We start from the raw sequence: 25199 nt of genomic DNA on the forward strand, positions 1-25199 counted from the left end.
GATTGACAATCCTTCACACTTACTGTCCCTCTGTGGTGGAAGGGCCTACGTTTAATTAACAAATTAATTAAGAATTAAAATTCTTAAAAAAAAATCTATTATAATAAGGGGGGAAATTAAATACACATTTTTTTTGTAAAAAGATGATTTAAAAATAAGCATAAAATAGAACTAGATCCAAATTTTAAACAAATAAACAAAAAAATGAGTTTAATATTTGTTCCAATATATTAAGAAATATATATATGTCATATTTATATATGACACATGTGAATATGACATTAAAATGCAATATTGCGTGCCCAGTCAGTAGGTCATACAAGTAAACAGCTACACTGTCCAGAGCGGTTGGTTGTGAATTTCACTGTATTTGTTGCTATATTCATTAAAAAATTTTAAATGCAATAAAATCCCATGCAATTGAGGCAAAACCAAAGTGACTGCATCTCAAATTGCATCTCAAAAACTGCATATTAATACAGGTAACGAGTGGAGGACAGAGGAGCCTCTTAAAGAAGAAGTTACAGGTCTGTGAGAGCCAGAAATCTTGCTTGTTTGTAGGTGACCAAATACTTATTTTACCGAGGAATTTACCAATTAATTCTTTAAAAATCCTACAATGTGATTTTCTGGATTTTTTTCCCTCATTTTGTCTCTCATAGTTGAGGTATACCTATGATGAAAATTACAGGCCTCTCTCATCTTTTTAAGTGGGAGAACTTGCACAATTGGTGGCTGACTAAATACTTTTTTGCCCCACTGTATTTTTTACAGTGTACTGTAACTTTTGAGTGCTCAAATTGCCTTACATACAGATAGAGTTTCTGTCTGCTTCCATTTTGTAAAAAGGATGTTACAGTTACAGTAATCGGTACTTCTATTTTTGTAGGACACAGAGACGATGGAATGGAAAAAGCCTGACTAGACATTTCAGCTGATGCCAGGTGGATCAGGCATGCAAGAGGATTTCCCCCCGCTGCCTAGCTAGGGCCAGTATAGCCTGTGATGTTGACGAGATTCTCTGGCCTGACCCAGAACAAAGATGTGATGCTGGGGCAGAATAGTTTTTGTTGTTGTTTGGTGTATTGTACTGTACAGTACATTAAGGAATAAAAAATGTGCAAATGTATACACGTGTTCATTATGTGAAAAGTTCCTTGAGTGGGAGAACCACAAGCAACATAACTTATTACTGGTTTTTGGTTTTTGCAGTATTGTTTTGAATTGATCTTACCAGTGTGTAAGACTATGTTGTAGTGTGTGTGTTTTTGAGGGCTTGTGTGTGATGTCTGAGGGAAACGTTTGGTTTTTCAGCAAGAGTGAATGGTTTTGAGTGTAAAGCTTCATTTTGACCTGAAAATAGGATGTTTGGGGAATTGGGTGAGACGTTATGGATTTGTGTTTACTGTTTTGAGAATATGAGGCATAGTTTCAAGAAATGTGTTTAAGCAATTGAGAAAAACTGTAATATAACACAAATCATGCCTTTAAATTCTGTCAATTTTATGACGAAATACAAACAATAAATGTGTTTTTCCGCTCTTTAATGTGGCGGGAGATCACTGTATTCGCCTCCTCTTTTTCCTCTTTTTTACTAGCTACAGCATGAAATAAAAATAAATGAATATGAATGAATATTATCAGCTTAATAAAACGAATGTCTCATGTAATCAGTCAATCAGTGTTTTCGACAATCGTTAATAAAACAGCTTGTGAATAGTCATAACAACATTTACCTCAGAAATGCCAACAATATAACTTTGCCAATATAAATCTTCACATTAATTAGCTTCATGTATTCTCAATGGAAAGAATTGCTACTTTCGATGGTCTTTCGATAAAAGAGAATTCAAATGAAAGAAAGATAATTAAAAGGGTGCAAGCAGCTGAAGTTAGATGTGATATATTTACAGTCTTTTCAACTAGCTACCAACCTCACACAGGTTTTTTTTTAATTATGCCTAATTAATCTTTCTATCTATCTATCTATCTATTGAACGAATCAGCTGTGAATGAGTCATTCATTAAGAAAGTCACTTTTTTCATTCATAATTGATTCAGTGTTGTTGAATTAATTGTTTGAGTGATTGATTCAATGTTTCACTCATATCATTCCTGAATGAATTAGTGCTGTTGAATGAATCAGTTGTGAATGAGTCATTCATTAAGAAAGTCACTTTTTTTCATTCATAATTGATTCAGTGTTGTTGAATTAATTGTTTGAGTGATTGATTCAATGTTTCACTCATATCAATCCTGAATGAATTAGTGCTCTTGAACGAATCAGTTGTGAATGAGTCTTTCATTAAGAAAGTCACTTGTTTCATTCATAATTGATTCAGTGTTGTTGAATTAATTGTTCGAGTGATTGATTCAATGTTTCACTCATATCAATCCTGAATGAATTAGTGCTCTTGAACGAATCAGTTGTGAATGAGTCTTTCATTAAGAAAGTCACTTGTTTCATTCATAATTGATTCAGTGTTGTTGAATTAATTGTTCGAGTGATTGATTCAATGTTTCACTCATATCAATCCTGAATGAATTAGTGCTCTTGAACGAATCAGTTGTGAATGAGTCTTTCATTAAGAAAGTCACTTGTTTCATTCATAATTGATTCAGTGTTGTTGAATTAATTGTTCGAGTGATTGATTCAATGTTTCACTCATATCAATCCTGAATGAATTAGTGCTCTTGAACGAATCAGTTGTGAATGAGTCTTTCATTAAGAAAGTCACTTGTTTCATTCATAATTGATTCAGTGTTGTTGAATTAATTGTTCGAGTGATTGATTCAATGTTTCACTCATATCAATCCTGAATGAATTAGTGCTCTTGAACGAATCAGTTGTGAATGAGTCTTTCATTAAGAAAGTCACTTGTTTCATTCATAATTGATTCAGTGTTGTTGAATTAATTGTTCGAGTGATTGATTCAATGTTTCACTCATATCAATCCTGAATGAATTAGTGCTCTTGAACGAATCAGTTGTGAATGAGTCTTTCATTAAGAAAGTCACTTGTTTCATTCATAATTGATTCAGTGTTGTTGAATTAATTGTTCGAGTGATTGATTCAATGTTTCACTCATATCAATCCTGAATGAATTAGTGCTCTTGAACGAATCAGTTGTGAATGAGTCTTTCATTAAGAAAGTCACTTGTTTCATTCATAATTGATTCAGTGTTGTTGAATTAATTGTTCGAGTGATTGATTCAATGTTTCACTCATATCAATCCTGAATGAATTAGTGCTCTTGAACGAATCAGTTGTGAATGAGTCTTTCATTAAGAAAGTCACTTGTTTCATTCATAATTGATTCAGTGTTGTTGAATTAATTGTTCGAGTGATTGATTCAATGTTTCACTCATATCAATCCTGAATGAATTAGTGCTCTTGAACGAATCAGTTGTGAACGAGTCATTCATTAAGAAAGTCACTTGTTCTGTTCATAAATTATTCAGTGTTGTTGAATGAATTGTTTGAGTGATTGATTCAATGTTTCACTTGTATCATTCCTGAATGAATTAGTGCTCTTGAACGAATCAGTTGTGAATGAGTCGACATACTAAGAGCAAATTAAATTGTGACATGGAAACATTCTTTCGTATGACGTACTTATCGTGGTATAAGTGGTTAAATTCTGCAGTGATTGTAAAGAAAATAGTTAGTCAGTAGAACACACACCTTAATCGGATTAGACACCATGATTAACAACTTGATTAAAACAAATATTCCTAAAATCTTAATTCCTATCCTAAGTCGATTAAGAACACTTTTTCCTGAAATTTGTACAATAACAGAAACAGAAAAGGGGAACATGCATATAGAAAGGCCAGCAGCTTGGCTGTGTTCATCACCTCAATAAACAAGGTAAAATTGAGTAATTTAGATACAATATTGCCAGTATATTGTATATTTCAGAAACAAAGACAATAATACCATTCATGAGTTGTGAACGAACTGATTCATTCGTAAAGAAAATCACTTGTTGTTGAATGAATTGTTTGAGTAATTGATTCAATGTTTCACTCATATCATATGTCATTGCTGAATGAATTAGTGCTCTTGAACGAATCAGTTGTGAACGAGTCTTTCGTTAAGAAAGTCACTTGTTTCATTCATAATTGATTCAGTGTTGTTGAATTAATTTTTTGAGTAATTGATTCAATGTTTCACTCATAGCCTCTGTCATTCCTGAATACATTAGTTTTGTTGAACGAATAGTTGAATGATTCAATGACTCATTCATAAGGAAAGTCACTTGCTTCATTCCTAAACGATTCAGTCTTGTTAAATGAATTGTTTGAGTGATCAATTTAGTGATTCACTCATAGGCCTCTTTTAGTCCTGAATGGATTAGTGTTGCTGAACGAATCCCTTGTGAATGATTCAATGACTCATTCATGAAGAAAGCTGATTGCTTGGTTCCTGAATGTTTTTGAAAGAATATGTTGTGAATATTTTAATGTCTCACTAGGACTTCACTTGTTCATGAATGAATCAATGTTTTTGAACAAATCTGTTATGAATGATATTCCAAACTTATGCTGCTGTTTTTCAGTACAACTCAAAAAGAGAAATTTTGAAGATTCTGAAGACTCTACAGCATTGTGTAGTTTTGTATATTTTTTTCACAAACATCTCTGCTTTATTCTTTCCCCAATTATATTCATTCATCTAATTTATTCACTCATCTCTTGATAGTTTATCATATACTTATTTACTATGGAAGCCATGGAATAAAAAAGGTAATTACACATTTTTAATCTCACAATTCGAACCTTTTTTTTCCCCCCTCACATTTCTGAAAGAAAAAAAAATCAAAATTCTAATACAAACTCAGAATTCTGACTTTCTCACAATTTTGAATTTACATCTCACAATTCTTAGTTTATATCTGAAAATTCAGATTTTTTCTCAGAATTCTGAGTTTACATCCTGCAGTTTATTTATTTATTAATTTATTTATTCATTCATTTATTTATTTACATCTGCCATTTATGTACATATTTTTTATGTACATGTAGACTCATTATATGCTTTTTGTTCACAAAATTCAGCAATCGACCTAAAAATATATTTTAAAGGTTTATTTAAAAGATATGTTTGTGTATATTTCAGTACATCTTTAATGAACCAGGTGCAGTTAGAGCATAGAAATAAACAGCGCTTGTAATGGTGCAATTCATTTTGGGCAATCTGTTCTTTGAACTCCACATCTTTTTCTTGTTGTCTCTATTTTTACTCTGTGTTTGCTCCTGTGTGTGTATGTTTAAATGTTGTAGGTATGACTGCATTAAGGAGGCTTATAGCCGCGGCCTGTTCACCTTGTCAAAACTTATCAGCTTGTTTCTGCTTTGTTATTGCCAGAGGCATGAATTAATTCAACTATAAATGCAGCATGCTTTGTGTGTTTTTCTTCTCTACCCTACTTCCCTCTCAATCGCTCATGCACAGAATCCATCCCTTATTTTTCCTTCTCTCTTGATTTGTCATATCTTTCTTGTTCCCCTTCTATATTTCTGTCTCTGTGCGCCAGTGAAGAGTATACTACCTGAATTTCACACACATAAGCTGGTTTATTGGCATGCAGAAGCGGTAGCTGTGATATTAAAGTGGACTCATGCCCTCTCAGTGGTCTGTTTTTACATGGGTGGGTTTAAATTGTTATTGTTTCTGCCTTATGATTTCTTCCAAAGCTTAAACTTCAGCAGGAGCTTTAGACGAGTCTAGCAAAGAGAAATAGCTTAGCTGTGTATCAAGGTTTTCCTCTGATTCAGAAAGAGAGAGTGGTAATACAAGATCACCTTAAATCTTAAACTCAAGCCTTTGCCTTATTCCTCCATAATCCAAACCTCAAGTGTAAACTGTACTGTTTACCTGAACTCTTAACCTCATACCTACATCAGGGGTGACAAACTGATTTTAGGTCACAAATTAGATTGAACTACACATGTCCTTAATAAGGGCAGTACATAAAGACTACACACTAACAAGACCAAAATATTAATAAAATAACAATGCTGCTTTTAATTACCTGATTTGTGTCAAACTAAAAAATGTACTCGTTTTACTTCTTAAAGGCCTTTAGATATACATACAAAGTATTAATTAAACTAACTGAAAGCAACTAACAAATTTTATAGTAACTAAATGTCAACACGAAGTTAGGCCAAAAAGGAAGGTGTACATCTCATTTTTAATTACAGTCGTGCATCTATCAGTACCCTTGAATCGTGTCAGTGATAACAAATGAGAAATTGTCGTTGTAAGGTTATTAAATTCGTAATACGTTTCCTTTTACCTGTCTATATTGTCATTTTGACATGAGTCATTTGCACAAACTTGTGAAATGGCTTGAGTTGCAACAGTGAATATGTGCATAAGTGCAAATGCTGGATGCGTTAAGCTCTAGCATCCAAGGCAACTAATTAAAAACAGAAAATATCATAAATATATACAGTATATGTGACTCTGGACCACAGAACCAGTCTTAAGTCGCTGGGGTATATTTGTAGCAATAGCCAAAAATACATTGTATGGGTCAAAATTATTGATTTTTCTTTTATGCCAAAAATCATTAGGATATTAAGTAAAGATCATGTTCCATGAAGATATTTTGTAAATTTCCTACTGTAAATATATTAAAACTTAATTTTTGATTAGTAATATGCATTGCTAAGAACTTCATTTGGACAACTTTAAAGGCGATTTTCTCAATATTTAGATTTTTTTTGCACCCTCAGATTCCAGATTTTCAAATAGTTGTATCTCAGCCAAATATTGTCCTATCCTAACAAACCATGCATCAATGGAAAGCTTATTATTTATTCAGCTTGGTGTATAAATCTCACTTTCAAAAAATTGACCCTTATGACTGATTTTGTACACACACACACACACACACATATATATACAGTATATATAGTATAATAAATGAATGCAAATTTTACTGTAATTATTGATGCTTTTTTTTATCATAAGTAACTTGTTGTATGTGCCCAATCCATTGAGCTATAGCATGCAATGCCAAAAAAAAAAAATTAGAATATTATGAATATATAACATAATACGATAATGCAAATTTTACTGTTATTATTGATCACTTTATTTTTGCCATAGGTGAATTGCACTCATTTACCAATGGGAATGAGGGATATCAATTTGAATCTATGCAAAGTTTGAAGTGCATTGAGCTGTATAGCATGCAATGCAACAAATTAATGCAAATTTTACAGTAGTTATTGATCAATTATTATTTTTTTGGTCATAAGTGACTTGCACAAACTTCATAGTGGGAAGAAACAGGGTTGCAACCTTGAATCTGAATCCAAAGTGCTGAATCCAGTAAACTATAGCATGCAATGCAACAAATAATAATAATACATTAATGCAATTTTACTGTTATTAGTGATCATTTTATTTTTGCCATAGGTGAATTGCACAAACTTCACAATGAGAATGAACAGGAATGTAACAGTGAATCTGTGCAAAGTTTAAGTGCTGAGCTATAGCATGCAATGCAACAAATTAAAATTATAGAATATAATGAATAAATTGTATAATAAATGAATGCAAATAGTATTAGTAATAGTGACTTAGTGGAAATCCATGAATCCATCCATATGTGCAAGTGCTGAATCCATTGATGTATAGCAGACAATGCAACAAATGAAAAGGATATAATATTATGAATATTTCATATAATACATTCATGCAAATTTTACTGTGATTTTTGATCAGTTTATTATAGATTTTCATGTCACATCAGTACCATATATAGTATATCACACAAACCATAGCATTTTGTTTAAAAAGTAATTGAGTTGACGTTTGGCTCATTGTGTTTGGGGGCGGCAAAAGATCATTTGAGTTGTGTGGGATGAATTTCAACAGATTGTAGCACATAAATCACAGTAATTCATACTTCTCCTCTACATTGGGCTCCTTGTTATGCAAAAAATTAAGAAATCATCAAAAAGTCACAGCATCTAAAAAAGTCTAGATGCGTAAGCCACAATAATCCAAAAAGTTGCAACAAAGGTGAAAAAAGACCACTTTAAGAGCAAATGTCTATAAAAACTGCAAATTTACGGAGGAATAACAAACGTTTTAGTCACAACGTGACCTTCAGTGCCTGGTATTAATCAAAATGACGATGCAATACAACAAACAAGCATTTTAAGGCAACATTTTCTCTGTTCAAACAGAATTCTTGATTGTTTGTAAAGATACAGTGACTAACTCGCCTCTTAGTTTGGCCCCAATTGGTCTCTTTGATTCATTGATCCGTTGGATCCTTCAAGTGTGTTCGGGGACAGTAGCTTTTCCCCAGCTGTTCAGCTTTGGTTTTGGTTCTCTGTGTGATTTCCAGGGAAGCTCAGGGCAATTTTTCTCCTTCCACAGCAGGAAACAGAAGTTGTAGCTGAAACTCGCCTCAGGGCTTGCTAGATCATCCAGCAAATCCACTGCTGTATTTTGGTCCTTTTCTCTGGACTTTGTGTCGAACTGGTGTCAGACTATCTGTCTTTCCTTTTGAATGCATATTGAAGAGCACATTTTACATGCCCGCTGAGTTTCTCTTTGTGACTCACACTTCAGACGAGATGGCTTTGAACCTATTCGAAATGACTAGTGCTGGATCTGGAACAAGCAAACAGACATTCATGAGATTTTTATGACAGCAGGGCATCAGGCATGACAGCACGGATGTGCAGCTGATTGACAGCGAGAGGGAAGAGGTACTGACAACCTGTTTCAAATGACTTTACCTTTGGATTTGTCTCTTATAACCAGACTTTTGACAGTCAACGTTCACATCGCATCTTATTTTGACCAAGAACAACTTATGACAATGGCTTGTTGCTATGCATAAACACTATATTTCTCCTATAGCATTGAATTTCCCTTGTCTGGAAGAAATAAAATGCTTTTTTATCACAAATATCAGGTGTGAATTCACTGCTCCAAATTGTATTGGTGATATGTTTAACCCTTGTTCTGTGCTGAAAATCCTTTAGCTAATTTGATATTCCTGGTCAAAAATGGCCCACATTTTAAAAAGGTGCTTGTAAATAATTATGATGTATTATCACCAAATCTTCGATTCAATCTTTTTGTCAAGGTTTTGTATTTGTTCTTGGAACTGATTGTTCTGTCAGGACCACTATCGTCAAAGATGATTGACAATTAGCATACCGTTTGGATTGGCGGTATGGTTCCGTTCTGGGCAAGAACTCCCTGCGCATCCATGCAGCCTAGCATGGATGAGAGCAGGGAGAGCAGTGATAACCCCCCCCAGGGTAAACAGAACAGAACCAACATAAATGTATTGCAGATAAGATCAATAATGTTATGTACACATTTTAGAATTAGTCTGATTCAAGGAGAATCAGAAGGCTGAATCCCGACTGACAGAGGAGGAGCTGGGGATGGAGCAGGGTAATTAGCTATTGAGCAATGCGAAAACTGCTGATAATACTGAGGGACCTTATATATGAGTGCTTAGATAGGTGTCGTACCATAGGTTGATGGGATCAGCTGAGAGTCAGCTGATGCGAGCTTGACTAACGTGACCTGCCAGAACTAATGCTACGCTTGATATCATAGGCCTCACTGATCTGAGCTTATGCTCCTCAGTTTATGAGTGAACATTGCTAAAATAATTCAAAAATAATGTTATTTTAACTCAAAAACTGAGGTGCATGAGGTGCATGTAATTGAAAGAAAACAGGATGGTAAAAAGATTGAATACAACGTTTGGTAATAATAAGACATTTTTAAGAAATGTTTTTGTAGGTCAGTCATTTTTTACAAGAAACATTACAATTGTAACAAGGTCGGGGGAAAATGTCTCGGGTTATGCATGTGACTGTTATGTTTAAATCAGATTGTGAGATTTCTTTAGTCTGGCCTACTAATTTATTAAAAATTATAGTTTGTTTCTAACCATGTACAGTACACTGGTGTAAAATGACAACCTTATATCATTGAAGTTTATTTGAAGTAAAATTTGCAAGTAAATCACTGGAAAGGCAGAATCATTTAAACAGACAATACTGTACTTTACAGTGTAGGTGATTCGAATCTAATCTTTTGTTGTTTTTGGTAGCTTGCTGTGTTTGGTAACTTTTTTTTTTTTGATGCCTCTATTCTTTTGTGTGCAAACATTGCCGTTGATTTTTACTATTACCACATTCTGTGTATCAAGTATTAAAGTCATTGTGTGTGCCTGGGTGCTTTCTAAATGTATGTTATTAGGCCTTGCTGTTCACAATTTAGACAATATGCATTAAATTCTACTTATCATTAGGTTTTATGTCCTAGTATGACATTTCAACATTTGTATATAATAAAGTTTGGATACAAAATAGTTGAAGTAAATTCAAACTTTCAAGTGCAAATATGTTCAAGGTTGAATGTAAAAAAAAAAAGCTAAATATTTTCTGTTGTATTTACTTCACCACAAAACTGTGGCCATTCTAAAGCAATGCAAATGTTTGCAATCAATTTACAGCCCTAACAAATTTCTGTTATTGTTGATATTACCTTTAAAAGTTATTCAATAAGATTTGTTTTTAAATGATTGTATTGCATTTATATTTCTGTCACATTTCTGCTAATCACTGTTGCAGCGATACATGAATGTGGCTGTAGTGTTTCATATTCTCATTTTAATTTTAATGAGTACTCAATGGGACAGAATGAAGCGTACAGAAGATATCATTATTTCAAGCCTCATGTTAGTTACCCTGATTAGCTCTCTATTTTTGATGATGTTTTGTCTATTGGCCCTGTTAAAGATGTAATACCTTCAAGGGGTTTTTAGACTTTCAAATGGATCCTCAAATGCTTGAGTGTGTTTTATAATGAATAAGCCATTATATTTTCTCATTGCTATTTATGTTTATGATACACCATTAGTCATATTTTTGCAATTTGAAGCTGCATGGTAAAAGCATCACCAAATTGTTCTTTAATCGTCGTGTTAGTTAAGGCTAAATCAAGGTGAATGACACAGTGTTTGTGTGCAAATCATAATTTCGTTGATGTTTCGTTTTCTACATTTGTCCTTTATTAGGTTTAAGCAAAAAAGCAACTGATTCTCGAAAAGTGCAGACTAAACTCAATGTCAGCATTCTTATAATTGTACGTCCTTGGAAAAACAGCTCATTTTTTTTAGCTAAACACATTCACAGAGGATGCCGCAGTGACTTTGTAAAGTGCTGTGTTTACAGAGACTTTGTATAGGGCTGTAGTTAAATAGTTATTTTGGCAAATAACTTTCTTATAACATGGCATTTAATTCAGGAGATGTCAAATTCAATATTACACAAATGAGTTAAAGAAATCTTTAGCAGGTTGTTAGGGAATTGCTATGCAGATGCTAAGGTTTTCTGGGTCAGTTGCTTATTAAAATAATTCACCCTCAAATATCGGTAATTGTCACATGTATGTTCCTAGTTGTCCTTATTTGGTTTGATTCCTGTTGTATTTAGTTCCATTTGTGTCAGCTGTGTTCTATTAATTATCCTGGATTACTCCTCACCTGTTTCTGTTCTCCATGATTGCGTTTCATGTGTTTATAAGCCCTGTGTTTTCCTCCTTTTCTCTTGTCTTGCGTTGATGTTGTTTAGTGGTTCTCCTTGCTCCTGGTTTTTGTCGTGATTTGAAGTCTGATTAAAGATTAAAGTTAACTACTGCCCAGTTAACAAGGAAACGCTCTCACAACTTTCAAGGTTCTTCCAGTAAAATTAACAAAATGTTAATTCAAAGTCGTCTGGTCTTTAATAATGTTCTCAAAACGTCAACATAAAAACGTTATTTATACATCATTCATGAAAATGTTTTCCTTAAATGTTGGATGTTCAACTAACTTTTTTTTTAATGTTACTACTCATTTTAGAATGTTCAGAGAACATTAACAGTAATGTTCAATGTTTGCAAAAGGATGAATGTTCCCTTAACATTCATATAACCAAATAAAAGCGTTTTTAAAACATTAAAAAAAGCATGGTTAAATGCGTAACCCAAGACGTTCCCCTTCAGGACTCGAGCTGCGTCGAAACACTACGGGAACGAGAATGCCCACGCCGCCAGACTTACAAATCCCTGCCTAGTGAGGAAGAGCTCAGCTAAAGCGAGAGAACGGAGCCAGGAGGGGCGCAGAAAGCAGGTAGGCACCTGACAAAGTAGGCGGGGACATCTTGCCCAAAGGCCAAATTCAGAAGGAGTGAGTCTTGACCCCCAACGGAGAGGGGAGATCAGAGGACTCGAGGCTATTGAATAGCATCCTGATCCACCGCTTAGCATAAGTTTCTCTGGCCGGAGGCCTCAGCCTCAGCGCACCGCGGAGGAAATGTATAACTAGGGGGTGTCTGCCCACTGACTGGCAACTGAGAGGGGCGTGGTAGGCCGCAATGACTGCCACATAGACTTTCAGGGTGGAGTGGGTCAACCCTGCGGAGAAACGGGCCTGCAGAAACTCCAGTATTGTACCAACTGGGCAGTTAATTGGTTCGAGCTGGCGGTTGCCGTAACAAGAAGTGAAAAGTTTCCACTTCAAGGTGTACAGTTTCCTCATTGAGGGAGCTCTGGATTGGTGGATGGTCTCAACAACCTCGTTTGAGAGACCGGAAGTTATGAGTTGTGCCCCCTCAGGGGCCACACCCATAACTTCCACAGCTCCGGGCGGGGGTGGAATATCGTGCCCTCCGCCTGTGAAAGGAGGTCCCTCCTGATGGGAATCCCCCATGGAGAGCCGTCGAGAAGGGAAATTAGGTCTGAGAACCATACTCGGCCCGGCCAGAATGGGGCTACAGCAGACGGACCTCGTTCCGGCACACTCTCTCCAGAAATTCCGGGAGCAGAGCGATCGGGGGAAAGGCGTACAGACGAAGCCTCGGCCATGTCTGTACCATGGCATCCAGCCCCCGTGGAGCTGGATAAGTCAGAGAGTACCAGAGGGAACAGTGCGATGTCTCTAGTCGCAATCAGGTCCACCTGAGCCTGGCTAAAAACTTTTCGTACCACGGGCCTCGGCCATGTCTGTACCATGGCATCCAGCCCCCGTGGAGCTGGATAAGTCAGAGAGTACCAGAGGGAACAGTGCGATGTCTCTAGTCGCAATCAGGTCCACCTGAGCCTGGCTAAAAACTTTTCGTACCACGGGCCTCGGCCCCTGCCTCGACAGGATGTCTGCTCCCATAATGAGAAGCCCAGGAATGTGAACTGCTCTCAGTGAGAGGAGTTTGCCCTGGGACCACACAAGGATATGGTGCGCCTGCCTGTAAAGGGGGCACGAACGCAGACCTCCCTGGTGGTTAATATAAGAGATCGCTGCTGTGTCGTCAGTGTGCACCTCTTAGGTCTGGGTGACCTCTTAGGTCTGGGAGAAAGTGTTTCAACGCTAGAAACACGGCCAGCATCTCCAGGCAGTTGAAGTGAGATGGCAGCCACTCCCCAGACTGCGAGCTGAGCGGCCACTCATGACCGGTCCTTAACTGGTGAGGGATGCGTCCGTCGCTAGCATTACGCGGCGACAAGGAGCTCCCAGCACCGAGCCCTGAGCCAAGAACCAATGTTTCACCACGGGAAACGCTAGTGAAGGCTCCCTCCTCAAAGAGAGCCTTCTGAGAGCGAAGCAAGGCAGTAACAAAACGCTCGCAGTGCGGGCAGTCGGCTCCCTAAAGAGCTGACTCTGCGTGTTTTGCTCCAGAGCAGAAATCACACAAACTGTCAAAATGCTAGAGTCACATTATCTCATTTTAATTAAACAAGCAGTAGACATAATTTTTTGAGGTGTATAGTATGCACTTGAAAATGCCTCCCTACAAGGTTTTATATTCCTCTTTAAAATATGCAGGATTATTTCAGATTCTTGGCTTTTATAATGCCAGAGATTGGACTCAAGTGAATTTTAATGGAAATGCAAAAAATCTATTCCAGCTTTTATTGCAGATTTTTTTAGATGTCTATGCAAAGGTCTGACAGCCTGTGACAAAATATCTTACACCGCCTGCTTTGCTCTTTATTAGTGGTCGGATCATCCATTCTGTTTGATAATCATTCACTGGCATTGAATAAAAACTTAGTGTGTTGTTGGGCAAAGAGAGGTCTATACAATACTTTATATGCAAAAGACAAACCCAAGCCACGATGATTATACAATATCATCACTCTGATTTCTGTATTTTGATGCAGAATGGATGTTTGAGAGTTTCACAAACCAACTAAAACTGTCAAAGAATTAACCAAATACTTACTGTGCTGTTGTTCATTTGTTCAACTTGTAATATGATGATAACTCCGTTTTTTTTTTTTTTCCTTACGCAACATATGTGACCATGAACCACAAAACCAGTCATAAGTTGCACGGGTAAATTTGTAGCAATAGCCAAAAAAACATTGTATGGGTCAAAATTATCGATTTTTTATCGAATTTTATGCCAAAAATCATTAGGATATTAAGTAAAGATCATGTTCCATGAAGATATTTTGTAAATTTCCTACTGTAAATATATCAAAACTTCATTTTTGATTAGTAATATGCATGGCTAAGGACTTAATTTGGACAACTTTAAAGGCGATTTTCTCAATATTTTGATTTTTTTGCACCCTCAGATTCCAGATTTTCAAATAGTTGTATCTCGGCCAAATATTGTCCTATGGAAAGCTTATTTATTCAGCTTTCATATGATGCCAGTCATGATTGACAGTTTAGATTGGTTTTGTGGTCCAGGGTCACATATTAGGACATATATGATGCAGACTTGAAAATGTCCTAGTAGGAATGATGCTGGCTAATCTTTTTCCACTGTTCTGAGGTCAGGATTTAGACCAATAACCACTGACACATTACTGAAGTTTCACACTCATTAATTATAGGTCATCAGATTATCGGGACAGAAAGAGTGAAGGAATCTTGTACTGCATTTATTTGAGCCAAGAGATCTACAGCCAGAGGACGAACTCTGTGAGATGTTTTAGCTTGATACATGACAAAAACATTTCCACTCAAAACTACCAGCAGATCTCACCAGCATATAGAGTTCAGTGGAAGTGTCTTCGTCAGCCTCAGGCCAGCATTGAACTGAATCTAGCTGGAGTGGATGAGTGAAGTTGGCTGCGCTCACCTGTGTTCCACCACAGAGCTTCTCTGACAAACACAAGAACTGCTTTTTGAAGTACAGAGCTTAACATCTTCAAAGACGAAAAAGTTTCTGTGGCTGCTTTTAAATGTCATTTTATTACATTTGTTTAATTTGAAGTGTACCCATTTCTTTAGCTTTTATGAGACAATATTTGCCTCAATGGGTCTAATAGTAATGCCTGCGGCACTGGATGCAGATCTGCGGTTCCCAGCTACTTTAAAACTAGCTTCTCGAGCCATAAACTGCTCATATAAATGAGTTAAAGAACAGCTCTTTTGAAAAAGTATATACTCTACAAGCTAATTACAAATCTTCTTGCATTGAAGCTGCTTAAGAGGGCAATATTATTTATAATTATATCAGTGAGGGGTTTTGAATGAATGAAACCAAATACGGTGACAACATCAAACTTTAACAGTTACATTTATACTAAATAAAACAACAAAAACTGTAATATCATTTCAATAAATTGAGACAATCAAAACAGACCTGCTACTCCGTGACTCAAATCAGTGAATCTTTTTGAAAGCTGTTAATTTACAAGAATCGTCTGAACAAATCAATTCACTGGACTTTTCAAAAGCTACATATAAGAGAGAAAGCTTTACAAAGATTATTTATTTAGGTTATTAAAATGTTGTGGGAACATCCGGTTTTCTTGCTGTGATTATAACTTTATTTAATTGAAAAGATGTTTCTTACTAATTTTAGTTTTCCCAAAATGTAATGTTATTTGAAGGTTTTTTTTTATATTCTAAGAATGTTAAAATGTCCAGTTTTTTGTTGTGATTATATTGTTATTTAAAGGTTGCAATAATATTTCTTAGAACGTTCAAGTGCAAATAACATCACAAGGACGTTTTGAGAATGTCGATCTCAATGTTTTCTCTCAACGTTATGAGAAGGTATATCAAATATTAATCAAGTTATAAGATCATTCCATAAACATTACTTTGAGGTTTTTTTTACTTTGAGAGTTTTGTCCTAACATTTATGTAACTTCAAAAGAAAAAAAAATCTTGAAAAAAATTATCTGGGTTAACAGAAATACAGATCACGACTCTGGAGAGCTGAGTGGATCTGTTTACAGGCACGAAATAAAATATTTTATCTTGTAGGTATTCATGAATATAAACTTCATAAGCTAAATAAACACAACAAATATGATTATTTACGGTTCGTTTTATTCCACACCTTCAGTATGTAAAATTCCTCACCTCAAACTGTTTTGCAACTGCAAAATAATGAAAGCATCCATCTGTGATTGAACACTCTATGATCAAAAGACAAATAAACAGCACCAATTTTTTGTGTAGTAAAATATTTTATAGAGCTTTTAATGGATTCTGAAATTAAGCATTCACAAAGAATGAAATGACACTCCTTAAATTCAATTTCTCCCCAATTTCTCTTCCTTAAATATCGCCGCACGTGTGTAGTTATTAGATCTACATAAAAGCGTTAAGCATGTGGAATAATTGATTAATTGAAAGGTTTTCATAGTATAAAAGCTGGTGTTTTGACCCTCATTGTTCCAAAATGATGAATCGTAATCTTGCTTCCATTTCTTACCTGTAATTCCTCTTTCATCTCTCTCTCTTTAATGTGTCCTTAACGTCCCGTCTCCTGCTGTCACTGTGCATCAATCACTGTCTGCTGTGAAGTTCATCCCTTTTCAGGTAGTAAGTATTGGCTCAAAAGGTACATGAACCAACAAAAAGCCCCTTCTCCCCCTCCGTTCTCAGTTTTTGAGACATAAATGATCACCATGAGCTATAAATCTGGAAAATAAATGCAGAATAAATAGATGCAGTCCAACGACAAAAATAAACACTCAAAATTATTGACAGCTCGAGAGCTTTCCTGATTGGTCAACAATCACAAACACTCAACTTGTAATTCCATAAGAAATCACTCACGGCACTTTCAAGGAACAGATCAATGAAAATAGGACATAATGACAGAATTTTGATTTTGGGTGAATTATTATTCAAAACACATTTTTGAGACGGAAGGACATTTTAAATTCTTTCCATGGACTATAAATCTGAAATATCAACTCGAACAGGCGTCCATTAATCTTTATTCGCCTTGTGTGAAAATTACAGAAGATGTTTTTCAAAAAGACAATAAACAAAGGCTCCTCGTCAAGCGGATGATTGATGCCTCTAAACAAGTTAAACCAGAGGACCGGAAGAGAAGAGGCTTAAAGGTGGTTGGAGAACCGTCTTTGTTGACTAATGATGTCACGTCCTGCTATCAAAGAGTTCACAGGAACCAGAAGCACTTCCTGCGGCTCTTCTTGACCGTCTGGAGGGCCTGTGGAGAGTCCTGCTGGCGCGGAGGAGGAAAGACCAGCTGAGGAGAGCTCTGCTCTGACTCCTGCTGCTCCGGGACCTTCCACACTCGCGTCACCTGACCCTCCTGAAGCCGGAAGTCATGCTCCACACTGAAAGAGAGAGATGCTTACAGCTATTATTGAGGCAAAAAAAAAATGCATCATACAGTGACGTGCTTTGAGAATGCATTGAAAGAATGCGGATTAAAATCTGATGTTGGCTTTGAACATTAGAATTTTTGTTCTCGGGTTAAGGATTTTACTACCAAAGGGCCAAATTTACTAAACAGGGCAAATTAGCATGAGAGTACAATCCCATAAAAGCGCAGATGGGAGTGGAAAGTTCCAGGGCTGATTTACTGACCAAACCCACATTAAATAAAACAGACACAGCCAGATCATTTTCATAACGACCAATGCAATCTACCAAGAGCAGCGCAAATTAGCGTCTGGTTTAAGACATGCTTTTTTGGGCGGTAAATAGTGGCGCAAATACCAGTTAATTGACTAGTGCAAACCTTTGTAAATCATGCTGCATGATTCATTTAAATACTCCCCCCCCCCATGAATTTTGCATCTGAAAGGAAAACTTCTATAAATGCAAAAATTACTGTTCACACCTTTTTTTTTTCTTTAGTAAATCCTAGTAGTTTTTCAATACCAAAGGGGGGTTTGTGCTGGCGCAAGCTGTTAGTAAATATGGCCCTTAGACAAGGGCTCCCAAACTTTTTTGTTGACTGAAACTCTTAGATGTGAAATATTTACATGCAAATACCCCCTGAGATTTTAAGTTAATATTTCAATAATTTAACGACACATTTGCATGTCCATTGTTCTCTGATGTCAGTTAATGGTCACATGGCATGCAAGTTAACCGATCAATTATCTAATATCTTATTGTTTTATTTTAATTGAATGCATTTTAAAATCAGACACACACACATTATATTTTCAAATGACATGTAAACTGATCAATTATCGAATATTTTTTGTCTTTCAAGAATGCGTGACGAAATGCAAACCCACTGCCATGCTTCTGTGGCCTTGAAAAAAGTTAGTTTTAAGGATGCTCACACTTGGGTTCACTCTTTATATGAACCAACTAACATTACAACTTACAATTTAAATATTTATCTCTTAAATTCTTCACTTTCAAACCCTCAAGCTTTTTAATTTTCGTGGAACACTGGTGAAATGCTGTAAACTTCTGTCCACAAAAATGTTGAAAATGATGCTAATGTGATTGTAAAGAAAGTGATTTACAGCACAAAGGTATATGATCACAGAATTGTTTTGTGTGTGTGTGTGTGTGTGTGAACTAGCCTATTCCTTTAGAAATGTAGGGGGAAAAGTCCTCAACAGAAGACATCAAAATAGCTACAGCCTGCGGAAAAATAAAGGCGCATATAAATGCATATGAAGGTTTGGTGTTGACATTTTGTCGGCAGCTCAGAGCTGACAGCTGGGATTGTTGCTGATGATGCACTGGCCCAGATAGCTGGTAAACGCTGATGTGGACACGAAGCAGCTTTCCCAGAGTACGGATGGAGTGCTGCTGAACAACACGGCCATAACTCTTCATGCTAATTGCGACTAATGAGATCATTGTTCCTCTTATATATATTTATATGCTCTCAATTTATTGCAGAGAGAGAGAATTACCTTCATCGAGTGCTACCTTAGTTCCTGTCTCAATGCACTCACACACTTCGCCTATGATATTCCCTCGAGAACGCCGATGTCAGACAGACAGGGAACACTATGTGCTTTCCGTAACAATACCACTCTTAAACCTCTTCAAAAAATCCCTCTACCAACCTCTTACCTTGCAATCAGTCTCTCTGCATCGGCTTAAAGACCAAAGGCTGCGTGTAGATGCTGTGCTTACCCAAAACGCACACACATCAGGATTTATAAGAAACAAATGTGAATTCAGAATGTTTGCACACTCTTTTGGTTTAGCAGTTTAAGTGACAAATTAGTAAAATGAAGATAATCACTAGTCAAAGGAAATGCTAAATAATTCATATCGCACTGTACAAATTAAAAGATTCACATTTAATTCAGTGCTACGTGCCATTCCTTGTAATTGTTTGTTAAATTTACTAGAAATTTCGAAGTGAAAATTGTTTCAACACCGTTTTTTTTTAAGTTGTAGATAAAACTTTGAAGATTATTGGAGTATGTTTTACAAGAAAAATCGATTTCAGTTTTTATACTTCAAAATTTCACATTTAATTCAATGTGTCATTTGGTGTTTCTTGTAATTGTTAAATTTACAAGAAATTTCTGAGAAGAAAATTTTTTCAACACCAACTTTTTTTCAGTGTATGAATTTGATAAAATACAAAATCATATTGCACTGCAAAAATATCTTTTGAAGTTGTAAATAAAATTATTGTAGTATATTTTAAAAGAAAATTCAATTTCAGTTTTTCTGCTTCAAAAGTTCATGTTAATTGTGTTACTTGCTATTTCTTTATAATTAATTGTAAACTTTACTTGCAATTTCTGAGTGAAAACTGTTTCTACCTTTTTTTCAATTAAATTTTGAAAATATAATTTGAATATTTCACACGCCATTTTGTTTTGTATGATTGCAAAGAAATGATACCCAATATTCAAAAGAATACATTTTTTCCAGTCTTATGTCATTCTTAAAATATTCTTATTTGATTGGTTCCAAATGATGATAAAAATTCTAGCTGTCCTGTTGACATGCCATCAGGAGTTTCTTGGTTAGGGACACTTCAAAAAGCTCAAAATTAATCTGTCATATTCAAAAGGCAATTCTACAGTTACAGTTGTCGCTGGTTTTACTAATGAAATCGACTGCATGAGTTTGCTGGAGTATGTTTTACAAGAAAAATCGATTTCAGTTTTTATACTTCAAAATTTCACATTTAATTCAATGTGTCATTTGGTGTTTCTTGTAATTGTTAAATTTACAAGAAATTTCTGAGAAGAAAATTTTTTCAACACCAACTTTTTTTCAGTGTATGAATTTGATAAAATACAAAATCATATTGCACTGCAAAAATATCTTTTGAAGTTGTAAATAAAATTATTGTAGTATATTTTAAAAGAAAATTCAATTTCAGTTTTTCTGCTTCAAAAGTTCATGTTAATTGTGTTACTCTGCCGAGGCCGGTAATTAATTGTAAACTTTACTTGCAATTTCTGAGTGAAAACTGTTTCTACCTTTTTTTCAATTAAATTTTGAAATAATTTGAATATTTCACACGCCATTTTGTTTTGTATGATTGCAAAGAAATGATACCCAATATTCAAAAGAATACGTTTTTTCCAGTCTTATGTCATTCTTAAAATATTCTTATTTGATTGGTTCCAAATGATGATAAAAATTCTAGCTGTCCTGTTGACATGCCATCAGGAGTTTCTTGGTTAGGGACACTTCAAAAAGCTCAAAATTAATCTGTCATATTCAAAAGGCAATTCTACAGTTACAGTTGTCGCTGGTTTTACTAATGAAATCGACTGCATGAGTTTGCTTTCATGCACAGAGAGCACTTTCATTTCACCATGTGGATGGAATGAATTTGGTCCTCAATTTTTTAGTGAAAGGTAACTTGGGTACCACTCAGAAATGGGATGTTTACAGCAATGTGACAGAGCAAGAGAACGACAGAAACAAGTACTGCTGAATACAGTGGAAGCTTGATGATTGTACTACTTACACTGAACAAAACACTGCACATTTTAGAGTGGCCTTTTATTGTGGCCAGCCTAAGGCACACCTGTGCAATTAACATGCTGTCTAATCAGCATCTTGATATGCCACACCTGTGAGGTGGATGGATTATCTCGACAAAGGAGAAGTGCTCACTAACACAGATTTAGACAGATTTGTGAACAATATTTGAGAGAAATAGCCATTTTGTGTACATAGAAAAAGTCTTAGATCTTTGAGTTCAGCTCATGAAAAATGGGGGCAAAAACAAAAGTGTTGCGTTTATAATTTTGTTCAGTGTATATTTTGTAATATTTTATCCAATCATGCCATCCAGAACAATTCCAAAAACCCAACAATGCTCTCCACTTTCATTTTAAAGCTTTGTTTTGAGTCTCAGGTGATGTTGCTTCAGCACTCATGAACAGAAAACAGCTTAAAACTCGCTGATTAGTACTCGTTTTGATAGACTTTAAGACCGATTTAAACACCTGCGATTCAGTATTGTATGCATGAGCACAACAGACACATCTGTGATTGGTTCCAATAAAATAAATAAATAAATAGAAACAGGAGTAGATCTAATCAACACTTTTAATAGGAGCTGTAATCATGAGTTTGTTTTTGATTAATTGTGTTTTAACTTGTGCTGCGTTTTGTTTCAGTGAGACTAGTTTGAATTTAAGGAGATTTATAGAATGCACAGTTCATCTTTCTTAATTGTGGTAGTGAAATGGTTTATGTCTGTCTGTCATATGCAAATAAATAGCACTTTATTTTCTATAAATAAACTAGTTACTTTATTTCATATTGAGAAACTGGGTTCTTCATGAATGTGTTTCTTTCACAGTTGTGCAATGAATTATCAGTGTTTTAAAGGTGGGGTAAGTAATTTCTGGTAGCCAATGTTGACATTTGAAATCACCAAAACAAACACGCCCCTACCCCAAAAGGGTCTCGCCCCTATTTTGATAGCTTCGCCCCACACATACGTACTTGCCTTAAGCCTTCTTTTGTTCTGCAGACGTTTTCCTCTTTTGTTTTTTATCCGCCATCTCTATCTTTCTATCGCTCGACTCGGCTAATGTCCGTCCTGTGCACTGAACACTCTCTCCTCCACATCATGAGTAGACACGCCCCTTACTGCTGATTGGCTACAAGTTTGTTTTGCTAGTCGCCCCGAATCAGTTTTCTAAAGCGTTTTTGAAAAATCACTTACCCCACCTTTAAAACAAGGCCCCAGAAAAATTCCAGCTAACAGGGAATGTTCACAAAATGGTCTGGTAAGGTTCTCTCAAAGTTATGAACAAACCTTTGTCCAGTAACGCAAGCTATCTAGTCTATAATGTACTCAAAATATCAGCACAAAATATTATTTATACATCCTTCATGGAACTTTTTTTTTATGTTTTAGTTGGACGTCCATCTCACATCTTTTTAAATCTTACTAATCATTTCATAAAATTCAGAGAACATTCAAAAGTAACACTCGCATAATGTTTGCAAAATGACAAAATCAAACGTTCATGACACGTTCATTTTAAAATGTTTAAAAAAACGGAATGTTTTGAATGTTCTAAGAACATCAGAAATAACATTTTCATAACTTAATGGGTACGTCGTTCAAAGTCTTTAATAATAATATTATCAATATATGTATACATCATTCATGGAACTTTTTTTGGCGAAATGTTTTAGAGAACATTCAACAGTAATGTTCCCATAATGTTTGCAGAATGATAAAAAGGCATGTTCCCTTAGCGCTCGTACAAACCGTTTTAAAACATTTAAAAAATAGGACATTATGAATGTCCAGAAAACCTTAGAAATAACATTTTCATAACTTCATGGGTATGTAAGTAGAACATTCTTCCAGTAACATTAATAGAATGTTGTTAAGTTATCTGGTCTTTAATAATGTTCTCAAAATAGTTATACATCATTCATGGAATGTTTTTTTTTTTGTTATTTTCAGAAATGTTTTAGTTGGATGTTCGTCTAACATTTTTTAAACGTTTCTACTAATTTCAGAATGTTCAGAGAACATTCAACCTGTTCCATCAATGTTAGCAAAATTATAAAATGGAATGTTTCCTTAATGTTTGCATAACCAAGAAAAAGAAAATAACTAAAATAAAAAACTGGACATTTTGAATGTTCAGAGAAAATCTGAAATATTATCATAACTTAATGGGCATGTTATCAAAATGTTTTTTTTTCGGCAACATTAACAGAATGTTGTTCAAAGATATATGGTCTTTAATAATTTTCTCAAAATATTTATACGTCTTTTTTTTTCTCAGAAATGTTTTGGTGGAATGTTCATCTAAAAATTTGTAAATGTTACGACTCATTTCAGAATGTGCAGAGAACTGTCAACAGTAACATTGCCATAATATTTGCAAAATGATGAAATGTTAAATAATTTTAAAAAAATGACAATGAATGTTCAGACAACATCAGAAATTATGTTTTCATAACTAACAGGGAACGTTAGCAAAACATTCGTAACATATTTTTGCAACCTGGGAGATCACAATTTTCAACCTATTGGATAGTGATATCAGTACTTTTCATCCATATGCATATATTCTCCCATTTCTGCACAAACTTTTGATATGCATGGAAACAAAGTGAAGTTTTATGCATGAGGCTCCAGGTCCAGAGAATCAAACCCTGCATAGTGCTTCCAGCATTTTCTCCTTCAAGACAAATCATATCAGAAAAAAAGACCTGCTGAGAAGGAGAGTAGCGCTCTGTCCCTCCCAGCAGTCCTAATTATTTCGCTTCTGGTCCTGAGAATGGATGGACTAGTGCCTGAACTCGATATTACTTCTTCTACCCCTTTCCCTCACTAAAGTCTTTCATTCACACCATCTTGCCCGAATACGGCAACGCTCTTGTAAGTGCGGCGTAAGATACAGAACCTCTATTTTAAGCTTTTTAAAAAGAGTGTGTCTTTTTCAGCTATGCAACAAATTACGTGCCTCTGTGTGGGTTGGAGTCGTACCCATGGGGAGGATAGGGCTAATATGGGTGGGCTGAATTTGGTAAAGTATTAACGAGATTTGTCCTAATTTAGAGCATCGTAAGCATCAGTGGAAGAAGCTCAGAGCTCCTCTGGGGAAAAAAAGCATCTCTATAACCATGGAATAGAAACCTGTAAAGTCATTAGCAGTCTTGAAGGGCGTTAAATAACTTCCCTGCATATTTATGAGCCGATGGTGTCGTATGGAGTGATTGACGTCTAAATTCCCTGGCACAGACATTACAAGTGCATTTAGTATTATGTCACAATCATGTCAGCCTGTCAAATACAGACGTCATGTGTCAGAACTGACTTGTGTAGTACACATCAAATGCAGTAAAAAATGTCAAACGTCAGAAAGTAACCCAAAGCTAAATGAAAACCATGTAGATGTTCAGAATGGCACAGTTGCACACACTGTAAAAAGTGCAATTGTTACCTTAAAGAAGTATTTGTAGGTATTTTGTTGGTATAAATTAGTGCATTTAAGATTCAGTGATGATGCATAATATTTTGACTTGAATGAAAATTAATTTAGATCCTTTTTTAAATGTAAACCTTCATTCAATAAGCAGCTTGCACACTGCGATTTTCTGTATGCATGGGATACACAAATGACCTACTAAATGTAAAGTACATTTTTAAAATGTAAAACATTTCACATTTTGATAGGTTTTTTTAAATTGCTGTTCATTTGCAGAAACAAAACAAAACAAAAAAATAAATAATATTAGTAACAAAACAAAATATTATTAAATAAAATAAATGTACAAATTGTTAAATATTTTAAAATGTATTATTGTTATTATTATTATTCATAAAAACTAATAAATAAATTCTAATATATATTTTTGTAAATTATATAGACAAAATATTTTTGAAATGATCAAATTGATTGCATTAAACATATTTCTTTTGACAACAATGCAACAACACTGTCTGATATTTTATTGTATTGCATTTTTTTCACATACTTTTAGTAAATAAAA

At 35.1% G+C, this 25199-nt stretch overlaps 1 protein-coding gene across 3 annotated transcripts in view; it reads right to left on the minus strand.

The window, feature by feature from the left end:
- Window positions 1-8144: 8144 nt before the first annotated feature.
- The window catches only part of LOC107557589 (mucin-5AC), a 146653-nt gene continuing 129598 nt past the window's right edge, over window positions 8145-25199 (minus strand). For 2 of the 3 annotated variants that reach the window (XM_016241068.1, XM_016241067.1), the window contains exon 4: window positions 16515-17602. In XM_016241068.1, the coding sequence (XP_016096554.1) occupies window positions 17422-17602 (181 nt within the window). In that variant the 3' untranslated portion in view covers window positions 16515-17421. Of the gene's footprint in view, window positions 8645-16514; window positions 17603-25199 lie in introns of those variants that run through there. The other variant, XR_001605411.1, reaches the window with a different exon arrangement.

Source organism: Sinocyclocheilus grahami, unplaced genomic scaffold (assembly GCF_001515645.1).
Source record: "Sinocyclocheilus grahami isolate Dianchi unplaced genomic scaffold, SAMN03320097.WGS_v1.1 scaffold609.1, whole genome shotgun sequence".
In the NCBI taxonomy this organism is placed as follows: domain Eukaryota; kingdom Metazoa; phylum Chordata; class Actinopteri; order Cypriniformes; family Cyprinidae; genus Sinocyclocheilus; species Sinocyclocheilus grahami.